General features: G+C 54.9%; 3 protein-coding genes across 4 annotated transcripts; 1 reads left to right on the top strand and 2 right to left on the bottom strand.

The window, feature by feature from the left end:
• Window positions 1-10,880: 10,880 nt before the first annotated feature.
• On the bottom strand, window positions 10,881-12,377 carry TMEM249 (transmembrane protein 249). Its single transcript, XM_036281214.1, has 5 exons — window positions 12,185-12,377; window positions 11,895-11,989; window positions 11,600-11,795; window positions 11,341-11,426; window positions 10,881-11,063 (listed from the first exon to the last, which is right to left on the bottom strand). Exons 1-5 carry the CDS (start codon window positions 12,375-12,377, stop codon window positions 10,881-10,883), a joined length of 753 nt encoding a protein of 250 aa, XP_036137107.1.
• SLC52A2 (solute carrier family 52 member 2) lies at window positions 11,933-18,718 on the top strand. Of its 2 annotated transcripts, none has more exons than XM_036281331.1 (5): window positions 11,933-11,969; window positions 16,757-16,998; window positions 17,109-17,976; window positions 18,072-18,195; window positions 18,290-18,718. In XM_036281331.1, exons 2-5 carry the CDS (start codon window positions 16,869-16,871, stop codon window positions 18,500-18,502), a joined length of 1,335 nt encoding a protein of 444 aa, XP_036137224.1. In that variant the 5' UTR covers window positions 11,933-11,969; window positions 16,757-16,868; the 3' UTR covers window positions 18,503-18,718. The 2 variants fall into 2 exon arrangements, with proteins under 2 accessions (XP_036137224.1, XP_036137223.1); XM_036281330.1 differs by lacking the exon at window positions 11,933-11,969 and adding an exon at window positions 16,141-16,430.
• FBXL6 (F-box and leucine rich repeat protein 6) lies at window positions 13,003-15,970 on the bottom strand. Its single transcript, XM_036281213.1, has 9 exons — window positions 15,555-15,970; window positions 15,142-15,300; window positions 14,916-14,979; window positions 14,497-14,628; window positions 14,315-14,422; window positions 14,118-14,231; window positions 13,818-14,049; window positions 13,486-13,732; window positions 13,003-13,188 (listed from the first exon to the last, which is right to left on the bottom strand). The coding sequence occupies exons 1-9, from the start codon at window positions 15,968-15,970 to the stop codon at window positions 13,038-13,040; spliced, it is 1,623 nt and encodes a 540-aa protein (XP_036137106.1). The 3' UTR covers window positions 13,003-13,037.
• Window positions 18,719-21,459: the final 2,741 nt, after the last annotated feature.

Below are 21,459 nucleotides of genomic sequence, written 5' to 3'. Positions count from 1 at the left end.
TCCACTCCTGGGTATCACCCTCCTTGTCTTCCAGGATCCTACCTTGGCTAGGAGCCTCCTTTGGTCTGGTTCCTTAGCACCTCAACACCCCTCCCCCCAGCCTTCTCTTCTACTAAAGAATGGGTGATGGAGTATCTTGCCTTCCTGGAAGCCAGTCGGTGTCCTGGGTGCATAGGGTAGCCCCTGATCTGCTGGTTTTGGCTCAACCCCCAGTTTCCCATCCGTGAAATGGGACTCTGGGTTCTGTGCAGGCCCTCCCCACCTGCAGCTCAGGATTCAAAAATCACTGCACCCTTCAAGCCTCTCTTGCTGGGGGTGCTGCCCTCCAGGCCACAGTTAACTGTGTGGGTACAGTTAACAAGAAATCGGAGATGTGGGCTTGTCGGTAACCGTTTATGACTTCACCTTACAAACCTGTACTGAACAGCAATCTGTGCTCTGCAGTGCTCGTTCAAGGCGAGGGCAGCAGCTGCTGGCCTCTGTGCTCCCACAGTGACGCCCAGGACAAGATGGTAACCAGAAAGAAGAGTGGTCAAGGTAGGTGACAGGTTGGATGATGAAAGCAGGAGAAACAGAACCTGGGATGGAGATAGACAGTGGAGGGCTGCTGAGACTTCACAGTACAGGGAAAAACAACTCGTGAAAAGGTCCTGAGGCCACTGTGGAGTGTGTGGGTGGAAGACCTAGGCCAGAGAAGAGAAGGTGTGTGAGAAAAATTCTGGAGTCTTGGGGAAGAACCACTTGAAAGGATGAGAAGGAACAGCCCCTAGAGCTCACACAGGTTGGGGAACCTTATAATCCACAGGTGTCAGGTTGAGCATTTAGAAGGTTTTTTTTTTCACTAAGGGGAAAACTAACACTAAACAAAAATCCCACTTTGAGAACTAACAAAGCTGCCCTGGCCCATCTGGCTCAGCAGTAGAGTATTGGCTCATAGACCAATGAGTCTTCGGTCCAATTCCAATCAAGGGTACGTGCCTCGGTTGCGGTTTGTCCCCAGCCCTGGTCAGGGTTGTGTGGGAGGCAAACAGTCGATGTGTCCCTCTCACATCAATGTTTCTCTCTCTCCCCCTTTTTCTTCCTCTCTCTTCCTCCCACTCTATCTGAGAGAGAAAGAGAGAGAGAGAGAGAGAGAGAGAGAGAGAGAGAGAGAGAGAAACCTAACAAAGCTTAAAAGCAAGGCCTCAAGGGATCGTACTGTTTCCAATCAGTGTTGCAGAGCCTACCTCAGGGTCATTTATAGGAGGACACCACCATCTGGAGGCCAACAACATAAGATTTACATCTGTCTGCCAATGAAAAATTACTGGACATTCACAGAGCCAGGAAAACACTACTCAAAATGAGGGGGGAAAATTAACAATAAAAACTGAGCCAGGCCCTGGCTGAGCAACTCAGATGGTTGGAGCATCATCCTGATGCACCAAGGTTGTGAGTTCAAGCCCCAGTCAGGGCACATACAGGAAGCAACCAATGAATGCATGGATGGGTGGGACAACAGGTCTATGCCTCTCTCTCTCTCTCTCTCTCCATCCCTCCTCCTTCCTCTCTCTCTTGCTCTCTCTAAAATCAATCAATACAAAAAACAAACAAACAAACAAAAACAAAAGCTGAGCCAGAATTGACACAGATCATAGAATTAGCAAACAAGGACATCACCACAGTTATGACTCTCCAGCTCTTCTGGGAGCTAGAGGGAAGATAGAAAGATTGAACATGTTAAGTAGAGACATGGACAGTATTAAAAAGACCCAAATTGCCCTGGCCAGTTTGGCTCAGCGGTTAGAGCGTCGGCCTGCGGTCTGGAGAGACCGGGTTCGGTTCCCGCTAAGGGCACGTACTTCGGTTGCAGTTTGTCCCCGGCCCTGGTTGGTCGTGCGGGTGGCAGCCACTCGATGTGTTCCTTCACATCGATATTTCTCTCTCTCTCTCTCCCTTCCTCTCTCTCCCTCCCACTCTATCTGTACAAAAAATGGAAAAATATCCTTGGGTGAGGATTAAAAAAAAAAAAGACCCAAATTGCATATCTGGGACTCCAGCAACCTGGCTCACACTGGTAGCCCCACCCTGGTGACTCCCTGAGGCCCCGCCCCACCCAACTTTCAGGCCCACTTGCCACTTGCTTGACCATAGGATTGGCCTGTCTTGGATCCTGTTTCAGGTTTTTCCTAAATTCTTTCAAACAAGCAGCACCTGGTCTCAGCGAGCCCCGTACCTCTCATTAAGTAATACACTGAAACAAACACAGGGAAGCAGCCAAAATGAGAAGACAAAGAAACAGGTCCCAAATGAAAGAACAGAACAAAACCCCAATAAAAGAACTAAGCAGAATGGAGATAAGCAACCTAACAGATACTGAGTTCAAATACTGCTTATAAGGATGCTCAATGAACTTAGTGAGAACCTCAGTGAACTTAGTGAGGGCCTCAAGAGCATAAAAAGGACTAGTCAGAAATCATGGATGCACAGTTAGAATTGAAGGAGGCATTAACTGAAATAAAGAATGATTTACACAGCTTCAATAATAGAGTACGTAAATCCAAGGAGCAAACCATCGATTTGGAATATAAGGAAGCAAAAAATGCCCAATCAGAACAGCAAAAAGAAAAAAGAATCCAAAAAATGAGGATAGTGTAAGGAGCCTCTGGGACAACTTCAAGCATGCCAACATTCGCATCTTGGGGGTGCCAGAAGGAGAAGAGCGAGAACAAGAAATCGAAAACCTGTTTGAAACAATAATGGCAGAAAACTTTCCTAACTTGGTGAAGGAAACAGACATACAAGTCCAGGAAGCACAGAGAGTCCCAAACAAGATGAACCCCAAGAGGCCCACACCAAGACACATCATCATCAAAATGCAAAAGGTTCAAGACAAAGAGAGAATCTTAAAAGCAGCAAGAGAAAAGCAGCTAGTTACCTACAAGGGAGTTCCTATTAGGCTGTCAGCTGATTTCTCAAAAGAAACTCTGCAGGCCAGAAGGGAGTGGCAAGAAATATTCAGAGTGATCAAAAGCAAGAACCTACAACCAAGATTACTCTATCCTGCAAAGCTGTCACTTAGAATCGATGGACATATAAAAACTTTCCCAGACAAGAAAAAGTTAAAGGAGTTCATCACTACCAAACCGTTATTATATGAAATGATGAAGGGTCTTTTTGAAGAAAAAGATAAGCCCTGGCCGGTTTGGTTCAGCGGTTAGAGCGTCGGCCTGCGGTCCTGAGAGACCCGGGTTCGGTTCCCGCTAAGGGCACGTACCTCGGTTGCAGTTTGTCCCCGGCCCTGGTCGGTTGTGCGGGTGGCAGCCACTCGATGTGTTCCTTTCACATCGATGTTTCTCTCTCTGTCTCTGTTCCTCTCTCTCCCTCCCACTCTACCTGAACAAAAAAAATGGAAAAATGTCCTCTGGTGAGGATAAAAAAAAAAAAAGAAAAAGATAAAATATATGAACAAACAAAATGGCAATGAATACATATCTATCAACAGTGGAATCTACAAACAAAATGAACAGGTAGAACAGAAACATTCTAATAGATACAGAGAACATTTTGTTGGTTGCCAGTTGGGAGGGGGCTTGGGGGAATGGGTGAAAAAGGTGAAGAGATTAAGAAGTACAAATTCATTGCTAGACTGACAAACCTCAAAGGGAAAGGGGTTGGGGGGGTGGGAAGAAATAAACCAAAGAACTTATATGCATAACCAATGGACACAGATAATAGTGTGGGAAAAGGTGGGAGGGGGGCGGGAGTGGGGAGGAGGGGGTTGATGGGGGAAAAATGTGGAATATCTGTAATACATTTTACATCCAGCAATAAAGATTTAAAAAAAAAAAAAGGACCCAAATTGAATTTCTAGAAATGAAAACTGTGATGCCTGAGATTTAAAAAAAAAAGATAAAATTGATAGATTAGACTATGTAAATTAGTGAATTTGAAGACCTACGATAGAAATGGCCCCAAGTAAAACCCAGAGGGGAAAAAAAACCTGGCCAGGTGGCTCAGTTGGTTGAAGTGTCATATTGTACGGTGAAAGATCTGAGGTTCGATTCCCAGTCAGGGTGCAGGTTCAATTCCTGGTTGGGGTGTATGTGGCAGGCAACTAATCAATGTTTCTCTCTCACATCCATGTCCCCCACTCCTTCTCCCTTCCTCTCTCTACAAAATCAATTTTTAAAAAGCATGGCCTCAGTTGAGGAAAAACAAAAAAACAGCCCTGGCTGGTGTGTGGCTCAGTTGGTTGGACGTCATCCTTTGCATTGAGAGGTTGCTGGTTCAATTCCCGGCAAAGGTACATGCCCAGGTTTCGGTCTTGATCCCCAGGGGAGGGCAGATTGATGTTTTGCTCTCACATTGATGTTTCTCCCTCTCCCTTCCTCTCTAAAAAATCAATAAACTATTTAAAAAAAAAAAAAAAGATGGAGAAGACATCTTTAAAGTGCTGAAGAATCATATACCCAGTGAAAATATCTTTCAAAAACGCAAGTGACATACAGAAGCATGAAAGAGCTCTCATTACCAGGTGACCTACACCACAAGAAATCCTGAAGAAAGTCCCACGGGCAGAAGAAAATGACCCCAGATGAAAATACTTTTCCACAAAGGAAGAAAAGTACAGAAATTGTAACACAGCAGGTACATGTAAAGACTTTGTTTCTTGTTATTTAAAAGACATGCAAGGGATTAAATAAAAAGTAACAATGCATGTGGGATTTATAACAAATGTAGGAATAAAATGTGTAACTAGATAGCACAGAGGCCAGGAGGAGGTGATGGAAGAACATTAGTACATGGCTATTAAGGTGCCACGTTGCACTTAGGGAACATGTCTCCTTAGTCTCCCCTTTTCTGTGACAGTTTCTCAGTCTTCCTTCTTTTTCATGACCTTGACCATTTTAAGGAATACTAGTCAGTTTTGTAGAATGCCCCTTAGTTGGGGTTTGTCTGATGCCCTCGTGATTAGCTGAGGATCTGGGTTTGGAGAGGCGACCTCAGAGGTGAGGTGCTCATTGCATCCAGCAGAGGGTCATGATTCACCACTGGTGATGCTAACCTCAGTCACTTGATTAAGATGGTGTCTGCCAGGTGTTTCTACTATAAAAGTATTATTTTTCCTTTTCCATACTATATTCCAGCAATTTTCAATCAGTGTGCCACAAGAATTTTTAAAACATGCAGTACCTGACTATTGAGTCAGGGACACTGACTTCTTTCCCCTTAGATTGTCAGATTAAAACATGACAACAGCCCTGGCTGGTTTGGCTCAGCAATTAGAGAGTCAGCCCTTGGACCGAAGAGTCTCAGGTTTGATTCCTGTCAAGAGCATATATCTTGATTGCCAGTTCAATCCCTGGCCCCGGTCGGGGTTGTGTGGGAGACAACCAATCAATGTGTTCCTCACATCAATGTTTCTCTCTCCCTCCCTCCCATTCTATCTAAAAATCAATGGAAAAAATATCCTCAAGTGAGGATTTTTTAAAAAAATGACAACAGCCAACACAGTAGTTGTCCAGTGTAAAGTAACCAAAATTATGTCTTATTTTTTTTTGGGGGGGGGGGTCAGATAAGCAAAAAAATATATATATATTTTTGGGGGTGTGCCACAGAATCTTAGCAATTAGCTTATGTGTGCCATGAGAAGAAAAAGGTTGAAACTCATTGGAAGCAAGTCGCTAAATCCAGCCTACACTCAAGATTTCCTCAATATTTTTATTTTTATTTATTTTTTAGATTCCCTCAATATTTTTTTTTTTTTATCCTCACCCGAGGATATTTTTCCATTTTTTGTACAGATAGAGTGGGAGGGAGAGAGAGGAAGGGAGAGACAGACAGAAACATCGACGTGAAGGGACACATCGAGTGGCTGCCACCCGCACGACCAACCAGGGCCGGGGACAAACTGCAGCCGAAGTACGTGCCCTTAGCGAGAACCAAACCCGGGTCTCTCCAGACCGCAGGCCGACGCTCTAACCGCTGAGCCAAACTGGCCAGGACAGATTCCCTCAATATTTTAACAGATACATCATTTTGAAGATTTTCTGACCCTGTCTCAGTAACGTACATGGTGTGTGTAGGGACAGAGAACTTGCTTTTTTAGTTCATAGGTCTCTGCCCTGAAGACCCACACAGGTGGGCTCACCCAGGGAAGGACACCTGAGAAACCTCATCTGGACCTGACTTAGATGCAAGACCCTTGAGGCCTACATCATGCTGTGAAGCAATGAGACGTTGGGGGTCTTGGGAGGGGCCAGAGGGTGGACTGCTGACATTCATGGCTCCCATGGCTCTCCTGGTGGTCACCCACTTAGTAGACCCCTTTTGTACTGACTCTGGGCTTGGCCACTGGGACATTGGTATGAGTGATGAGTGCAGAGGCTTAATGGGATGGTGGCCCATTGGGGCTCGTCCTCCTCTTACACTCCCCCCCCCCCTTGGAAAACAGCAGTAAGACAGCCTGCTGAAAGATGACAGGACACTTAGAAAGAGGCCCTCGAGGACAGGGCCATCTTGCACATTCTGGTCCCAGCTGAGTTCACAACTAAATGCAGCCCCAGCCAACCCACAAAACTGTGAGAATGAGGAGGTCCTTGCATTTCAAGCCCTATGTCTAGGGTGGCTGGTTATGTAGCAATATAAAACTGAAGCCCCGCCCTGGCCAGTTTGGTTCAGTGGTTAGAGCATCAGCCTGCGGTCCTGAGAGACCCGGTTCGGTTCCCGCTAAGGGCGCGTACCTTGGTTGCAGTTTGTCCCCAGCCCTGGTCGGTTGTGTGGGTGGCGGCTACTCGATGTGTTCCTTTCGCATCGATGTTTCTCTCTCTCTCTCTGTTCCTCTCTTTCCCTCCCACTCTACCTGAACAAAAAATGGAAAAATGTCCTTGGGTGAGGATAAAAACAAAACAAAACTGAAGCCCCTTGTCCTTCACCCTCAATGTCTGTCCTCCCTCCCTGCCTTCCCAGCTTTGGTCCCATGGTCCGCAGTTATCATCATTCCATATCCCCCACCCCCCGCCCCAACACACACTCTTATATTGTTCAGGCTAAGCCCCAACCCTTGTTAGACCAAATTGTCTGCCCACTCCACACCTGCATCCAAGTACCAAAACTTCTCTAGAGAAGAACAGAAAATCATGCTTACTGGCCCTTTAAATTTATAACACACATGTCAGATAGCTCGGCACACTGCCAGGCAGTCTTTTTTATTATTATTATTATTGATTTGAGAGAGAACAATTTGTTGTTCCACTTATTTATGCACTCATTAGTTGCTTCTTGTATGTGCCCTGACCAGGGATCAAACCCACAACCTTGGTGTATCAGGACAACACTCTAACCTACTGAGCTACCCAGTCAACACTGCCAGACAATCTACCAGACATTCCTCATCCATTTAATCTCCATTTTTGGCAAAGACTGTTTCACACCTTGTCTTCCTTCCTTGAAACCTTCTCATCTCTACCTTCACCCCCACAAAGTTAATAACCTTTTAAAAAATATATGTTTTTATTTATTTTAGAGAGAGAGAGGGGAAGGGAGAGGGAGAGAGAAACATTGACGTGAGAAATCAGCTGCCTCCTGCATGTCCCCTATTGGGGATCGAGCCTGCAGCCCCAACATGTGCCCTGACTGGAATCAAACAGGTACCTTCTGATGCATGGGACAACGTTCAACAAACTGAGCCGCACCAGGCAGGGCAATAACCTTCTTTTTTAGTTAGAATCTGGGGTTTGGCTGCAAATGTTAGAAAACTCCAAGTAGCAATAGCTTAAACTGCAGACATCTTTCTCTTCTGTGGAGAGTCTAACATAAGCTGTCCAGCATTGGCCGGTCAGCTGCACAACCCTCAGGCTCCACAATTCCATCTTGTTGCTTTCTCAACACATGCATTCTACTTCGTGGTCTGAGATGGCTGTTTGAGCGCCAGCCATCACGGATGCATTCCAGACCACAGAAAGAAGAAAATGGCAGAAATATGCAAGCCTCTCCCTTTAAGCACGCCTTTGGAAATTTGACATACTTATTCTTATATTGCACTGGCCAGGAATTAGTCTCAATATCACCTATATCTGTCTGCAAGAGAGGCTGGGAAATGCAGTGTTTATTCTGTGGGACCATATACCTAGGTAAACATGGAGGGGGTCTTTTTGAGGAACAATTGTAGGATAGGCAAAGAGAGCCTGCTGGCAATCCTATGTGTTCCCAGTCCCCTCCTCTTTTGCCCAGCCAAGAACCTTTTTCCTAAAAATGTCCTCTGTCACCTGCTTCATAATAAAGATCTCTTGGTTGGGCTCAGGGGACATCAGGACCCTGGCCTAAAGGACCTCTCTTGGGATGTCAGTTCTTTATCTGTGCTTCCTGCTCCTTCTCCTCTTTGGTGCCTCCCTGACTTCTTAAAACCTCCCCTAACCACAGAACTCCTGACTCCTCAATCTCTCCTCCCCCTGACCCCAGACCCATTGCCCAGGCCAGAAACCCTGCACTCACCCTGAATTATTCTCCTTTCTGCCTGTGTCCAGCCTACCAGCAAATCCTGTCTGCTGTGGCCTCAAAATGTAGCTCATATCTGCCCCTGGTCGTCTCTGTTCCCCTCGACCCCCTCCGGAGTCCCAGTTGCCCTTCTCTTTCTACTCGGTTCCTGAAACCTGCTGCCCCTTCCCACTCCCTCCAGGATTATAGTGCATCACTGTTTACAGTTCCCAGTGGTTTCTGGTTGCAAAGAACTACAGACTCCTTCTTTTCTGCCCTCTCCTTTCTGACCAGCCAGTCTCCTTGCCACTTCTTCTTTTTTTTATTCTCACCAGAGGACATTTTTGCATTTGTCTTCAGATAGAGCAGGGGGGAGGACGGGGGAAGAGAGAGAGAGAAACATTGATGTGAGAGAGACACATTCACTGGTTGCCAACCACACGACCCCACCCAGTGCCGGGGACGAACTGCAACCAAGGTATGTGCCATTAGTGAGAATCGAACCCTGGGACTCTCCGGTCCAAGGGCCGACGCTCTAACCCCTGAGTCAAACTGGCCAGGGTTCCTTGCCGCTTCTTGAACAGGTCCAGTTCAGTCCTGCATCATGCCCTCTCCCCAGGCCTCCACAAGAACCCCAGCTCCTTGCATGAACTCAAATGCTGCATCCTCAGGAAGGCCTTGCCTCACCCTTTACTAGAGGGACCCCACACTCCTGGAGTGTAGAAGTTAGTTTATGCCGCTGGAGATCAATCATCAGCTTCAGGAGGGCAGGGACTTTGCTTGCTTGGGTGAAACTGAGTCCCCAATCTGAAGCCTTATAGACCAACCTGAGCAATCTCCTGGAGCCCAATGGGTTCCTTCTAACTCCTGTCCAAAGTTAACAGGCAGCCTGGGCACCGTGATCTAGCTCAGCCATAAGGCATCACCCAGCCAGCCTAGCCCCATGGCCCACACCCCATATTCCTCACCTCCCCCACCACATTTCCCCCCAACCTGTCCCAAGGCCTTCACTGCTGGGTGCTGTCCACCCTCTCAAGTCTGTCCCCCTTCTAAAAGCTGGGCAGGCACTGTCACTCTGGGGACAGCTTAGGCCCCATCTTCTGAGGGGTGGGAGTCCCTACACTTGTGCTATGAGTAACAAGTGCTCCCTGGAATCGCCTAAAGCAGTTCCAGCAGCCCCCAAACCCTGCCCTGAAGACAGGTAGGGAGCTTGTGTCCTCGGGACTGTAAGTCCACCAATGAGCTACTCTGAGCCATGGTTCTGGGCAGGGCCAACTCTAGGGGCAGGTGACCTGGGCAGTCATACAGGATACCAAGCTCAGAAGAGCCTGCTCTAGTGTCATCTCTTGGGGAAAGAAATGTAAAGATATTTTTTATTGATTTTTAGAGAGGAGGAAGGGCGAAGGAGAGAAACATTGATGTGAGAGTGAAACATTGACCACCTGCCTCCTGCACACCCCCTTCTCCGTACTGGAATCAAACAGGCAACCGTTCAGTGCATGGGATTACGCCCAACCAACTGAGCCACACCAGCCAGGGCAGTCTCCTGAAAATTCTTAACTTTCAACAAGGGGCTCTGCATTTTCACTTTGTATGAGGCCCTGCAAATTATGCAGCTGGCCCTGCTTCCAGGGACACTCAGCTGACATGGAGCACAAAGACCTGAGTTACCAGCATGGATATGAGGGAGAATGCTAACCAGGAGAATTGGACAGTGCCAGGCACTACTCCTTCTGGGTCCCCACAGCCCACTGCCTTCTCTGCTCCCACATCAGCTCCCAGCACCCAGGAGGCAGGAACACCCACTGGACAAGGGAACATAGACTGGGGTTCCAGAAGAGACATGGGTCTCCCCCCAGCCCCAGTGATCCATGGACTAGGGTTCTGCAGCAGGAACTTTGGGACTGTCTAGTCCAGGACTCACCTCCAGGCACAGGGCTTGGACCTATGGCTGTGCCCCATCCCATTGTCCCATTGCTGATTGGACCAGAAACAGGCACCTGACCCAGATTGGACCAATCAGATTCTGACTCCTAAATTCTGCTCATTGGTCAGCACTGAGACCAGGTAGAAACAGTTCATTGCTGCTGTCCAAGAGGGGCAGTGCATCCCACACTTACCTGATGATGGGTGCCACCTCCTGGAGTCCTGGCTGCTCCGCAGCCTCGCGCCCACCGCTACCCACATCTTTCAACTCAGACTCCTGGAATTGCTCCTGACAGCAGCCTGGAGGCCCTGGGAGGTATGCACTAGAAGAAGACCCTGGAGGGGGAGCATCCCCCATCCCTGGAGAGAAAACGACCACTGGAAGCAAGCGGCAGCTTTATTGACAGGAGGGCTGGTGGTGGGTGGGGGGTGCGAGATTGGAGAGGAAGGGAGAGTAAGGTCCTGGACGTGAAGGGGGGTGGAGTGCCGGCGCAGCATCACACGTCCACCTGATCCCACTGAGCGCTCCTGTAGACTCCGGTCTTACGCCGCCCAATGCCCGGGCTGATGGCGGCCTCCAGCGGCCAGTGGCGGACCACGTGCCGGTAGGACGTCGCCAGGCAATCGAAGTAGTTAATGTTGAGCTTCCGGGCGATGTGACGGCCCAGGAATTCCATTTGCTGGGGGAGCGTGGCGGCCAGCTCTCACCAGGACAGGAGAGGCCCTGCTACCTGCCACCGCCTCCCCTCCTGAGGCGTCCCCTCCCCTTGCCAGACTGCTCTCCAGCCTTGCTGGTCAGCCCCAGTGCCCTCTCCGCTGGCTTTAGCACAAAGGCTGGGCCGAGGACTGCCTGAGAAATGGCCCCATTCTAAGATCTAAGCAGTAGTCAAAGTCATTTTGAGCCTAGGAAGAGAGAGCGGTGTGTCTGGGTCAGGGACTGGCGAGGGTGGGACCCACCTCGTAGTGCTGGGACAGCTGCACCAGCACCAGCGGCTCCAGCTTGTGGCCGCACAGAACCAGTTGGAAGAAGCACTTTCTGTAGGCTGGTGAGGGGCACGCGGTTCAATCTGGGGACTCCAGGGGGCGAGGGCTCTGGGGGCTTCAGGACATGGGGCTCCAGGGGACTGGGCAGAGGTCCGGCTTGTCCACCCCTCCCTGCTCCCTAGCCCTAGCGGCAACCCCTTCCCTTGCACACCCTCCCCCACCCATTCATCACCGTCAGAGCTGAGCGCCAGGCGCACGTAGACCTGATGCATGGGGCCCTGAGACACCGTGTGGCCCTGGATGGAGAAGTGGTACGTGCCAAGTGTGTGGTTCAGCACCAGGCGGCGCAGTGGCAGCGATGAGATCATGATCCACAGGCCCACGCCCATGCCATACGCAGGGAAGCCCCATGTCTTCTGCTCCCGCACCTGTGGGCACCGCAGGAACCTTCTGAGCGGGCTGGGGTGGAGCTTCGAGTGGCGGCCCCCGGGGGAGCTGGACTGGGTTGGGGTGCCAGGACCTCAGACCTGGCTCACGAGGCTGAAGCTGATCAGGAAGAGGCAGACAACGAAGAGCAGTGCCCCCTTCCACAGCGTGTCCAGGTAGTATTCGAGCACGAAAACTGCGGGCGGTATGGCGCGAGCGCGTGAGGACAGCTGGAGTCAGGGCTTGGGCCTCGACCCGCGTCCTGTCTGCGGTTTCTGCGGGCCCCCGGGCAGGAGCCAGCCCCGCCCCCGCCCCCGCCCCCGCCCCCGCCCCCACCCCTTTGGGTCCCTGGCCCCACCCCGCTCAGGTCACCACCCTGGCCCGTGAGCACCATTGGGCAGCTCCTGCGTGAAGGGGTAGAAGCTGTTGCTCTTGAGGCGCTTGGCCAGGTGGCGCTCGGTGCGAAAGAGTCCTAGGGCCCAGAGCTGGAAGCGCTTGCTGTGGAGAGTCGAGGGAAGGCGGCTGATCTGGCCTTTGGGGGCCTGGGGCTGGGTCAGACATAAGCGGTCAGCTGGGTAGCTCATCTGCCACCACCTACTGCCCAGTCCCACTCGCACCTGGAAGAGAGTGTCCAGGGCTGCGGTCCAGGGAGGAGCTGGAGCTCTCAGGCCACAAGCAACCAAGCGACACCAGGTAGTGGTTGAGTGGGCTGTGGGTGCACTGGGGTTCTAGAAGCTCAAGGTGCTGGGTTCTAGAAGGGTCAGTGCTATTGACCACCCCTTCTCAGAAGAGTCCCCTGGCCAGGTCCCTGCAGTTGGCAGTCACTTCCCTGCTGGTCCCACCCCACTCATGGGAGGCCCTGTACAGCCTGGTTAAAAACCTTGCCTGAAGAATGGGGTGGTAGGACACCCCAAACCCCATGGCTGTGCAGGGCCTTCCCTTCTCCATTGCGTCTGCCCAGGCCAGAGCTTCTCATACCAGACAGCTTGCCTTGGCATCTCCGAGGGGGGGACACACTCACACTTAATCCAGGACTCCAGCCCCACATAAGCAGGCAAGGTACAGCCACAGGCGGACTCAGTATACCTGGGGGACCCCCCCAAAACAACCACAGGTTCTTGGCCAGCTCTAGCCCTGAATGACTGCCTCACCCCAACCCAAGGGCCATACAGAGTTCTTAAAATTTTTTATTGTAACAAAATGCTCCAACATCCAAAAGTAGAAAAGGGTGCAGGGCTGGGTGTCTAGCTGGGGGAGGGGGGGCTGGTGAGTAGCTGCTCCAGGCACCACTGGACTTCCTCTGGGCCCCGGTAGGCCCGCTTCAGGCCCCGCGGAAGGCAGCGGCAGGACTCCAGGTTGAGGTACAGCAGGCCAGGGCAGCTGCTGATCACAGAGCTGTGGGAGCAGAGTAGGCCATGGGGAGCTCAGCCACTGGCTCCCAGGAGACACAGACCCTGGAAGGGTTAAGCCAGGCTAGGGAGCCCTCTCTGCCCATGTGCTGCAGCTGGCTCTGCCACCCAAACCACCAAGACCTAATTCCAGTTCTTTTGGTGTCCCCAAGGCTCACCCCAAACAAGGGCTTGGCCAGTATATGCTCCCCTTTCGGATCCCTGGATCTGGCAAGCAAGGTAGGATTGGGGGTGGGGGGTGCTGCCATACTGGCTCCAAGGGACTGGGGGAGGGGGTGCTGACCTGACTGTGCTTGGTGTGACTCGGGTGCCCCTGAGGTTGAGGGAGCACAGGGCTGGGTGTGAGCCCCCAGGGGTGCCTGAGAAGGCAGCCAGGGCCTGCTCCAAGTCCTTCTCGCTGAAGCCCTGGCCACTCAAGTCCAGTTCCCGCAGAGTGTGGCACCACTTATGGGTCAACAAGGAGCTGCCCTCCTTGGCTAGAGTCAGCCGGTCTGACATGCCATACAGACCCAGATGAAGCTGCTCCAGCTCTGGAGATGAGAGGAGTGGGCATGAGTTGTGGGGTGGACAAATGTCCCCACATCACACCTGCCCGCCCATCACCCAAGAGCTAACCCTGACATGGCAGATCATGCAGGCCAGCAGGTGTGATTCGGGCACAACCTCGAAGATCCAGCAGGCGCAGAAGTGGGGAGCCGTGGAGCAGGCGGCCCAGGGCCTCATTGCTCACAGAGTTGCAGGTGGAGCCGGCAAGGCAGAGCTCCTCGAGGCTGGGGAAGCCTGGGCCAGGAGTCACTGCTCGCCCAGAAGGTTTAGGCAGCCACACCAGGTTCAGCAGCCGCAGCACCTGGGAGCAAGGCCCAGGCTGCAGATGGGGAGGGAGGTGACAGGTGGGAGAGGTGGGGCATCGGGTACCTGCAGCTGGGGGCAGCCTCTCTGCAGGGCCTCCACAGGCAACTGGAGGGGAGTGTTGTTTCGGTTGATGCCCGTGCTCACCTCAAGGAGCTGGAGCTGGGGGCAGCAGCTGCCCTGTAGAGGTGGGGTGAACAGGGTCAGTGGCCTGGCAGTCCCTGGCTCAGCACCTGCTCTGCCCCTGCCTGTTAACAACCTACCAGCAGTGCACCCAAGATGGCTGTTGTCTGGGAGCTGTAGGTCAGCCACAGCTTGCGCATTCGGGGCCCTACCTCCTCCAAGAAGCTCACCACAGCTGTGGACTCCACCTGAGGACCCAGTTCAGGGGTATCTGTCACCTTGGCTTGGGCTTCTTCAGGGCCCCTGGGGACACAGGGCTCACCATGGAGTGCTGTATATCCAGGCTGTGGAGCTGGGGGCAGGCTCTGGCTAGCATGATCAGAGTGTTAGGGGTCACACCATGGCAATCAGAAAGCTTGAGGAAGGTGAGCCGAGGACAGGAATCGCTGGCCAGCTGCAGAACACAAAGATCCAGTAGGGTTGGGGGAGGGCAGACTATGGTCAACAAGAGAAAGAAACCAGTGCCTGGTGCCACTCTACTGCCCCAGCTATGACCTCATTTCTGCCCATGCCAGGCCCACTTGGGTGCTCCTATTTCTGATACCTCCGTTTTGGAACGGAGAACCAGGCAGGTATCCCCAGGGCCAGCGTGGGGCTCCATGGTGCCTGGCCCACTCCCTGGAAGTAGTGGGCAACCCCAGATTGTCACAGCTGGTGTGCAGAGCAGCCTCCAGCACTCACCTTCAACACGGGATGTACCTGGGACTTCCAGTGGAGGAGGGTCAGCCTCTGGAGCTGTGAGAACCTGGGGGTACAGCAGAGGCAGAGCTGCACAGTGTTCCCACGCTGCCTCTTCTTCAGGGTCCTCCCCACCCATCACCTTGGTGCAGGAAAACAGAAAGGGGCCTGGAACTTCCCACACAACATAGGTGCAGTGAGGGGATAAAGAAAAGAGGGAAAGCCTCACCGATTGGGCATAAGCCACTCCAGGGAAGCAAGGAGTTTCTTCTCGGCTTTGGCCCCGGTTTTGGTGAGGCGGCCAGCCACTGAAGGTGACAGGGTCACGGTGTGCCAGAGAGCAGGCTGGGAGGCGGCCTCATGCCAGCGGCGGCACACGCGTGCAGCCCTGGAAGAAAATCTCTGCTGAAGGGCCGGGGCTTTTGTGACCGATGCCATCCCACCGGCTGCCGCAACTCTCACAGCGCTACGGACACTTGAGCTCAAATCAGGCGCGTGGGGCTGCAAATGGACCCCGGGGAGACTACGCTCTCTGGCACTAGTGTGGACGCGCTCAGGCTCAGACGCTCTCGGCCTCTGCCCCCGCTCGATGGCAGCAGGTCAGCCTGAACCAGGCCGCTGCGCTCTGTGGGCCCGGGGTACCTGCCAAGGAAGGGCATGGGCCCATCGGCCGCCACCAGCAGCCCGAATATCTGCAGCAGGATTTCCAAAGGGATGCGGTCGCCCCAGCCCGAGTCGGGCCCTTGCTGCGGCGCGGGTCCGGGCGCGGGTTCAGGCGCGGGCCTGGGCTTGGCCTTGGCCCCGGCGGCACGGGACCCGGGGAGCGGCGGCCGCTGAGCGCGGCGGGGGGCGCGCCTGTGCGCCCGGGCACGGGCGGGCTCCGGCCCCGGCAGCACAAGCAGCATGCTGTCCGACTGCAGCAGGTGGTACCCGGAGCCGCTCGGCGCCAGTCGGTCCCACCACCAGTCCTCGGCCGAGCGGGCTCGCGCCCCGGCCGGCGGCCTAGCCCGGACTCGGCCCCGGGCCCCCCGGGCCCGCCGGGCCCCCTGCGGAGCCATAGCCGCTCGCAGCGCTCCAGGGACTGATCCGAGCGGAAGGGGCGGAGTCCGTTGGCGGAAGAGGTGGGCCCGGGGGCGGATCCAGACCCTCCCCGCAGGCTCAGTGTCGAGTTCCGGGGCGGGGCTTCCGGTGGGGCGGGCCGGCCCGAGATTTTTTTCTGTCCCGGCAGGTGGGTTGCAGTCCTTGCTCTGTCCCGGCCACATTCTCCGGCCCCATCGGCTCTGGGCTGAAGCCACTGTCCTGGGCCGGAGGCGGCGGCCTGGCCGAGTGGCGGGACGGCCGGTCGCTAGGTCGTGGAGCGCTCGGGTGCTGGACCGGTCCTGGGCTGCTTTCCACTGCCCAGCAGACACAGCGAGGGCGGTGCCCGTCGCGGCCACACTCCCGAAGAGCCCCACTGGCTCCCGCCTCCTGGGTATCGCGAAAGCTCCGGACTCCTGGGGGGGCGCAAACGCTGCAGAGGTATGCGGGGCGCCGGAGGGGTGTCCCTGTCACGGGGCCCTTGTCCCCGTGTCTGTTTCAAGTGGTGGTAGACACGGCAGCCCATACCCGAAGTGAGCTTCCTCTTGATCATCCTCCCTCGGAGCCCTCCTTGGCCCCTTGAGCCTGGCTTCGTGCTTCTCCGCCTTGCTGTGTCCCCACCCCCGAGGCAGGTGCTCCTTGGTATATTTAGGCTCCTCCTTCTCCCCATCCCGGGCACGTGCACTTTCCCCAGTCTTGGCTCTCTGGCCCTCTTCTGACTCGTGTCTGTTTCTTGTGACCCTGCATTTGCGTTTGTTTCCTTCAAGCTGGAAAAAGTCTTCAATTTCCCGAAGAGTAGAAGCACCCACCTTCTTTGGATCTAGGTGGAGAAAGAGGAGCTGACCTTTGCCCTGTCCTGGGAAGCCCAGCCTTAGCTGAATGGCAGCACCTCCACTGGGCCGTCTGGTGCTGACCCACCTGTTGGTAGCCCTCTTCGGCATGGGCTCCTGGGCTTCCATTAATGGGATCTGGGTTGAGCTACCAGTGGTGGTAAAAGACCTTCCTGAGGGTGAGTGAGAGAGCAGGCAATTGCGGGCCAGGTCTGCCCTGGTAGGTGGGCTGCAGCTGCTTTGTCCTTTCGCACTGTGCCTCTGATGTTGCCTCCTCCCTTCCCTGCAGGTTGGAGCCTCCCCTCATACCTCTCTGTGCTTGTGGCGCTGGGGAACCTGAGTCTGCTGGTGGTGACACTGTGGAGACGGCTGGCCCTGGGCAAAGGCGAGCAAGTCCCCATCCAGGTGGTGCAGGCATTGAATGTGGTGGGCACAGCCCTGCTGGCCCCACTGTGGCAGCAGGTGGCACCTGTGGGAGGGCAGTATCACTCTGTGGCCTTCCTGACGCTGGCCTTTGTGCTGGCACTGGCCTGCTGTGCCTCTAATGTCACTTTCCTGCCCTTCCTGAGCCGCTTGCCGCCTCCCTTTCTACGGTCCTTCTTTCTGGGTCAAGGCCTGAGTGCTCTTCTACCCTGCGTGCTGGCCCTGGCCCAGGGTGTGGGCCGCCTTGAGTGCCCGTCAGCCCCCACCAATGGCACCCCTGGCCCTCCCCACAACTTCCCAGAACGTTTTCCTGCCAGCACCTTCTTCTGGACACTGGACACCCTTCTGGTCACTTCAGCTGCTGCCTTCCAGGGTCTCCTGCTGCTGTTGCCATTACCACCATCCATGACCAGAGAGGGCCCAGGGCCTGGCCTTCAGGTGGGAGCCCCAGGAGTGGAAGAGGAGGAAGAGGCCTCACCACTGCAGGAGCCACCTTTCCAGGCAGCAGGCACCACACCTGGCCCAGACCTGGAGGCCCATCGGCTGCTGTCTGCCCGTGGTGCCTGCCTGTTGAGCCTGCTGGCCATCACCAATGCACTGACCAATGGCGTGTTGCCTGCCGTGCAGAGCTTCTCCTGCTTGCCCTATGGGCGCCTGGCCTACCACCTGGCCGCGGTGCTGGGCAGTGCCGCCAACCCCCTCGCCTGCTTCCTGGCCATGGGCGTGCTGTGCAGGTGCACAAGGGGCCTTAAGCCAATCAGGTTGGAACTTAGGGATGGGGACCCAAGCTGGGGATAGCCAGCCCTGAGTTTCTGCTTACCCCTGGCAGGTCTCTGGCATGGTTGGGCGGTCTCTCTCTGCTGGGCATGCTCTTTGGGGCCTACCTGATGGCACTGGCAGTCCTGAGCCCCTGCCCACCCCTAGTGGGCACTACTGCGGGGCTAGTTCTTGTGGTAAGTACACTGGGGACACTGAAGCAAAGGGAGAAGTTTGCCACCGAGCCTGGGGCATCATATGCTCAGCCTGCTGCTGTGTCTGCCTCCCCAGGTGCTGTCGTGGGTGCTGTGTCTGGGGCTGTTCTCCTACGTGAAGGTGGCCGCCAGCTCCCTGCTGCATGGTGGAGGGCAGCGAGCATTGCTGGCAGTTGGTGTGGCCATCCAGGTGGGCTCCCTGCTTGGTGCTGTCACCATGTTCCCTCCTACCAGCATCTACCATGTGTTCCACAGTGGGATGGACTGTGTGGACCTGTGTGGACCCTAAACCTGGGCAGGTGGGGCCCTCACTCTGCCCCACCCACCTTCAGGCTGGGGATGCCACAGTGCCTTATTGCCCACTGTCCAGGGAGGCCCTCCTCACGCAGGGTCATGAGCATGTACACCTGCACACTCCAAAGGTGACCCTGGCACTTCAGGCCAGGGTGGAGACCACAGGGCCTGGTCCTGGGCTCCGTGCGAGTTTTACATAGTAAAGCATTCTTATCCCATGAGTCGGAGTTGTTAATCCCAGGAGCACCTTTTCCTGTGCAGATAGACTTTCCCTGAGCCACAGATGGTCTGGCCATGGGGAGCCCGCCACCCCATGCTATTCTCATGGTTCCTGAGGTTATGACCTCTTAATCAGGATTCGTGCCCGCCCCCCCTCCCCAACACTATTGCTTCTTAGACCCTCCCCTGTCCCTGAGAACTGCCCAGAGAGAGGGCAAAAGCCAGCTTCCAGGGACTGGAGCTTCCAGGGACTGGAGCTTCCAGGGACTGGAGCCCGGGCCAAGGACCCACACAGGCTTCGGCAGTCGGAGGGAGCGTGGTGTCTACCAGTGTCAGCCCATCCGGATCTCCAGCGGAATGGTGGGGCCTCTTCCCAGCTAGCCACTGCTCCACAAGCACCTCCAGGCATGTGCTGAGCCAGCCGGGCACAATACTCAGGCAGGATGGCTGTCCCTGCTTTATGACCTGGGTGTGGTCCATTTGCCTGCTGCTCTCTGGCCAGGGCTTTGTTGCCAGGTCCAGGCACAGAAAGGGCTTAGTGAGTGGGACTTAGAAGAAACTGCAGTATAAGGTTTCAGCCAGTCTCAGGGCCTTACTGCTCAAGAGCGTTTAACCCTCTCTTGAGCCACCAGCCTCCGGTTTCTAGTTTCTTCCGAGATCAAACCCCCAAACCCGTTATTCAGGCAGATATGGCATCATCTCCTTCCAGGTGCGGAATCATCTTCCAGATGCCACTCTGGAACAGGCCTCCTCGGGGAGTGGGGTGTCTGCACGAGCTGCAGTGACCTGGACTGGGTGGTTCTCCACAGGGGCTCGAATGAGCACCCAGCCAGGCTGGACGGATCACAGAGGTTGTGTGGATGGGAGCTGCCATGGGCTGGGACAGATGAGGGCCCCACTTCTGCAGGAAGCCCCTGCAGCTACAAGGAGTGGGCAGTGGGTGCTGAGGGACATGGCTGCTATTCCCGCCACCCAGCTCCTTCCTGTGATTGTTCTGGTCCTTGACTTGGCCTGTGAATGGGCCTTTGAAGGCCTCACCTTCCTCTTTTGTCGTCCCCCACCCACCTTGGCAGAACCAGCCGAACATAAGGGCGTTCCCCATGGGAGGGGAAGGCTTGTGTGCCTTGACAGGATATTCTGATCTGGGGTTTTATCCAGCATTGGGGGGACAGGCTCCCAAGTTCCTCAGACATAGCCCAGCCTGAGAACAGGAGGCAGTCCTCCAAATCCTCCAAACCCTAGCCTCCCAGGGATGGGGCAGTGGCAGCTTGACCTGGCTGCTTGCCTTTGGGTGGTGGTGGTGAGTGAAGGTTCAGAGGGAGGAAGATGGTGGGATGGGTGCATGGCCATGGGCCTTGGTGTATCTCCCTACACCCCATGACACTGCTCTCATCAGCACCCCTCCCATGCTCCTCCTGGGCTGGAGGTGGGGGTTTGAGGAAGCCACTCTTTGAAGCCTGCAGGGCTTTCCGGTCAGTGCCCATAGGAAGCAGGGCAGGGGCCAAAATACCATGGGGAGGAAGATGCTGCAGGGCCGAGTCCTAAGAGCCACCAGACACGCCCTTCCCTCTCGTGGCTGCCCTGCGCCAAAGCCAATGGCCAGGGAGGCAGGAAGCCCACCGTGCCAGGACCCTCAGAACTGGGCCCTGTCCCCAGTGCCTTTTGGGGTGCTCAGATCTCCAGCTGGACAGCAGGTGCAGTTGCTCTGAGGCTCCCAGCTCCCAGAAAGCTCGGGCCTGGGGCTGGCGCTGGGCACTTGGAGACTAGAGGGAGGCCATGGCTGAGGCAGTTCCGTGTTGCTCCCAGAGGGCAGCCCGCTGGCTGACAGCAAAGCCTGAGCCACCAGCCACTGCTGCCCATCTGACCACCGGAACAGGCCCTTCAGTTCCTCAGAACCAGAGAAAGCCCTTGGGGCATGGCGCAGGCAGCCCCTTTCCCAGGTGTGGCCACCTCCGCTGGGAGCCCTGAGTGCTGGGACAGGGCTGCGGGCTGCGGTCGAATGACTGAAGGTAGGGCCTTCACCTTCTCCAGTCCTGTGCTTCTCAGCCCAGAGCCCCTGAGCAGGTGTGGGTTCTGATGCGATTGTAGCTGTGAAGCACCTGGGTGACAGGATGGGCGAGTCCCCTCATTTACATCCGCTCAGAGGTCCCACTGCCTGACCTGGGGACACTGGACAATGATCCTTTAGGAGGATGACCTCCGCTGCATGGAATTCAAAGGGACCTCCTAGCTTTTATGAAGTGGGAGTGTGGGGGCGGCTGGGTCACTGGCCAGCAAATGGGCACAGGTCTTCAGCAGTTGCAGAATCTTCTGCTCTGACCATGTGTACCTTGTCCTGGGCAAGCCTGCCGCCCACTGCATGGGGTCCTTGGGCTCCCTCTAGCCCAGGCACTGGCCTTGTTCTCTCCACTGCACCTCTCGGGGGCTTGCGGGCTGCTAGGGTTCTGGGGGGATGTTAGTCACAGGACCTCCTGCTCCAACCCTGTAACTGGGTGGGTGACCCAGCTGATGCAGTCACAATGCCTGCGGAGGAAAGACTGTTCCCTGACGTGACCTCTGCTGGCCAGTTAGAGCTGAGACCCCCTTAGAGTCCCAGAGCAACCCCTCCCCACGCCCCAGATGTGCAGGCAGCATCTAAGTTATTCTCCCCCATCTGGGGTGGTCAGGCCCAGTACCCACCCATCCTGCCCCGTCCTGTGTGACAGAGCCTGCCATGGCGTGGCGTGGAGCGAG

Source organism: Molossus molossus, unplaced genomic scaffold, assembly GCF_014108415.1.
Source record: "Molossus molossus isolate mMolMol1 unplaced genomic scaffold, mMolMol1.p scaffold_m16_p_33, whole genome shotgun sequence".
NCBI lineage: Eukaryota > Metazoa > Chordata > Mammalia > Chiroptera > Molossidae > Molossus > Molossus molossus.
This window is presented reverse-complemented; position numbering and strand designations above follow the sequence as displayed.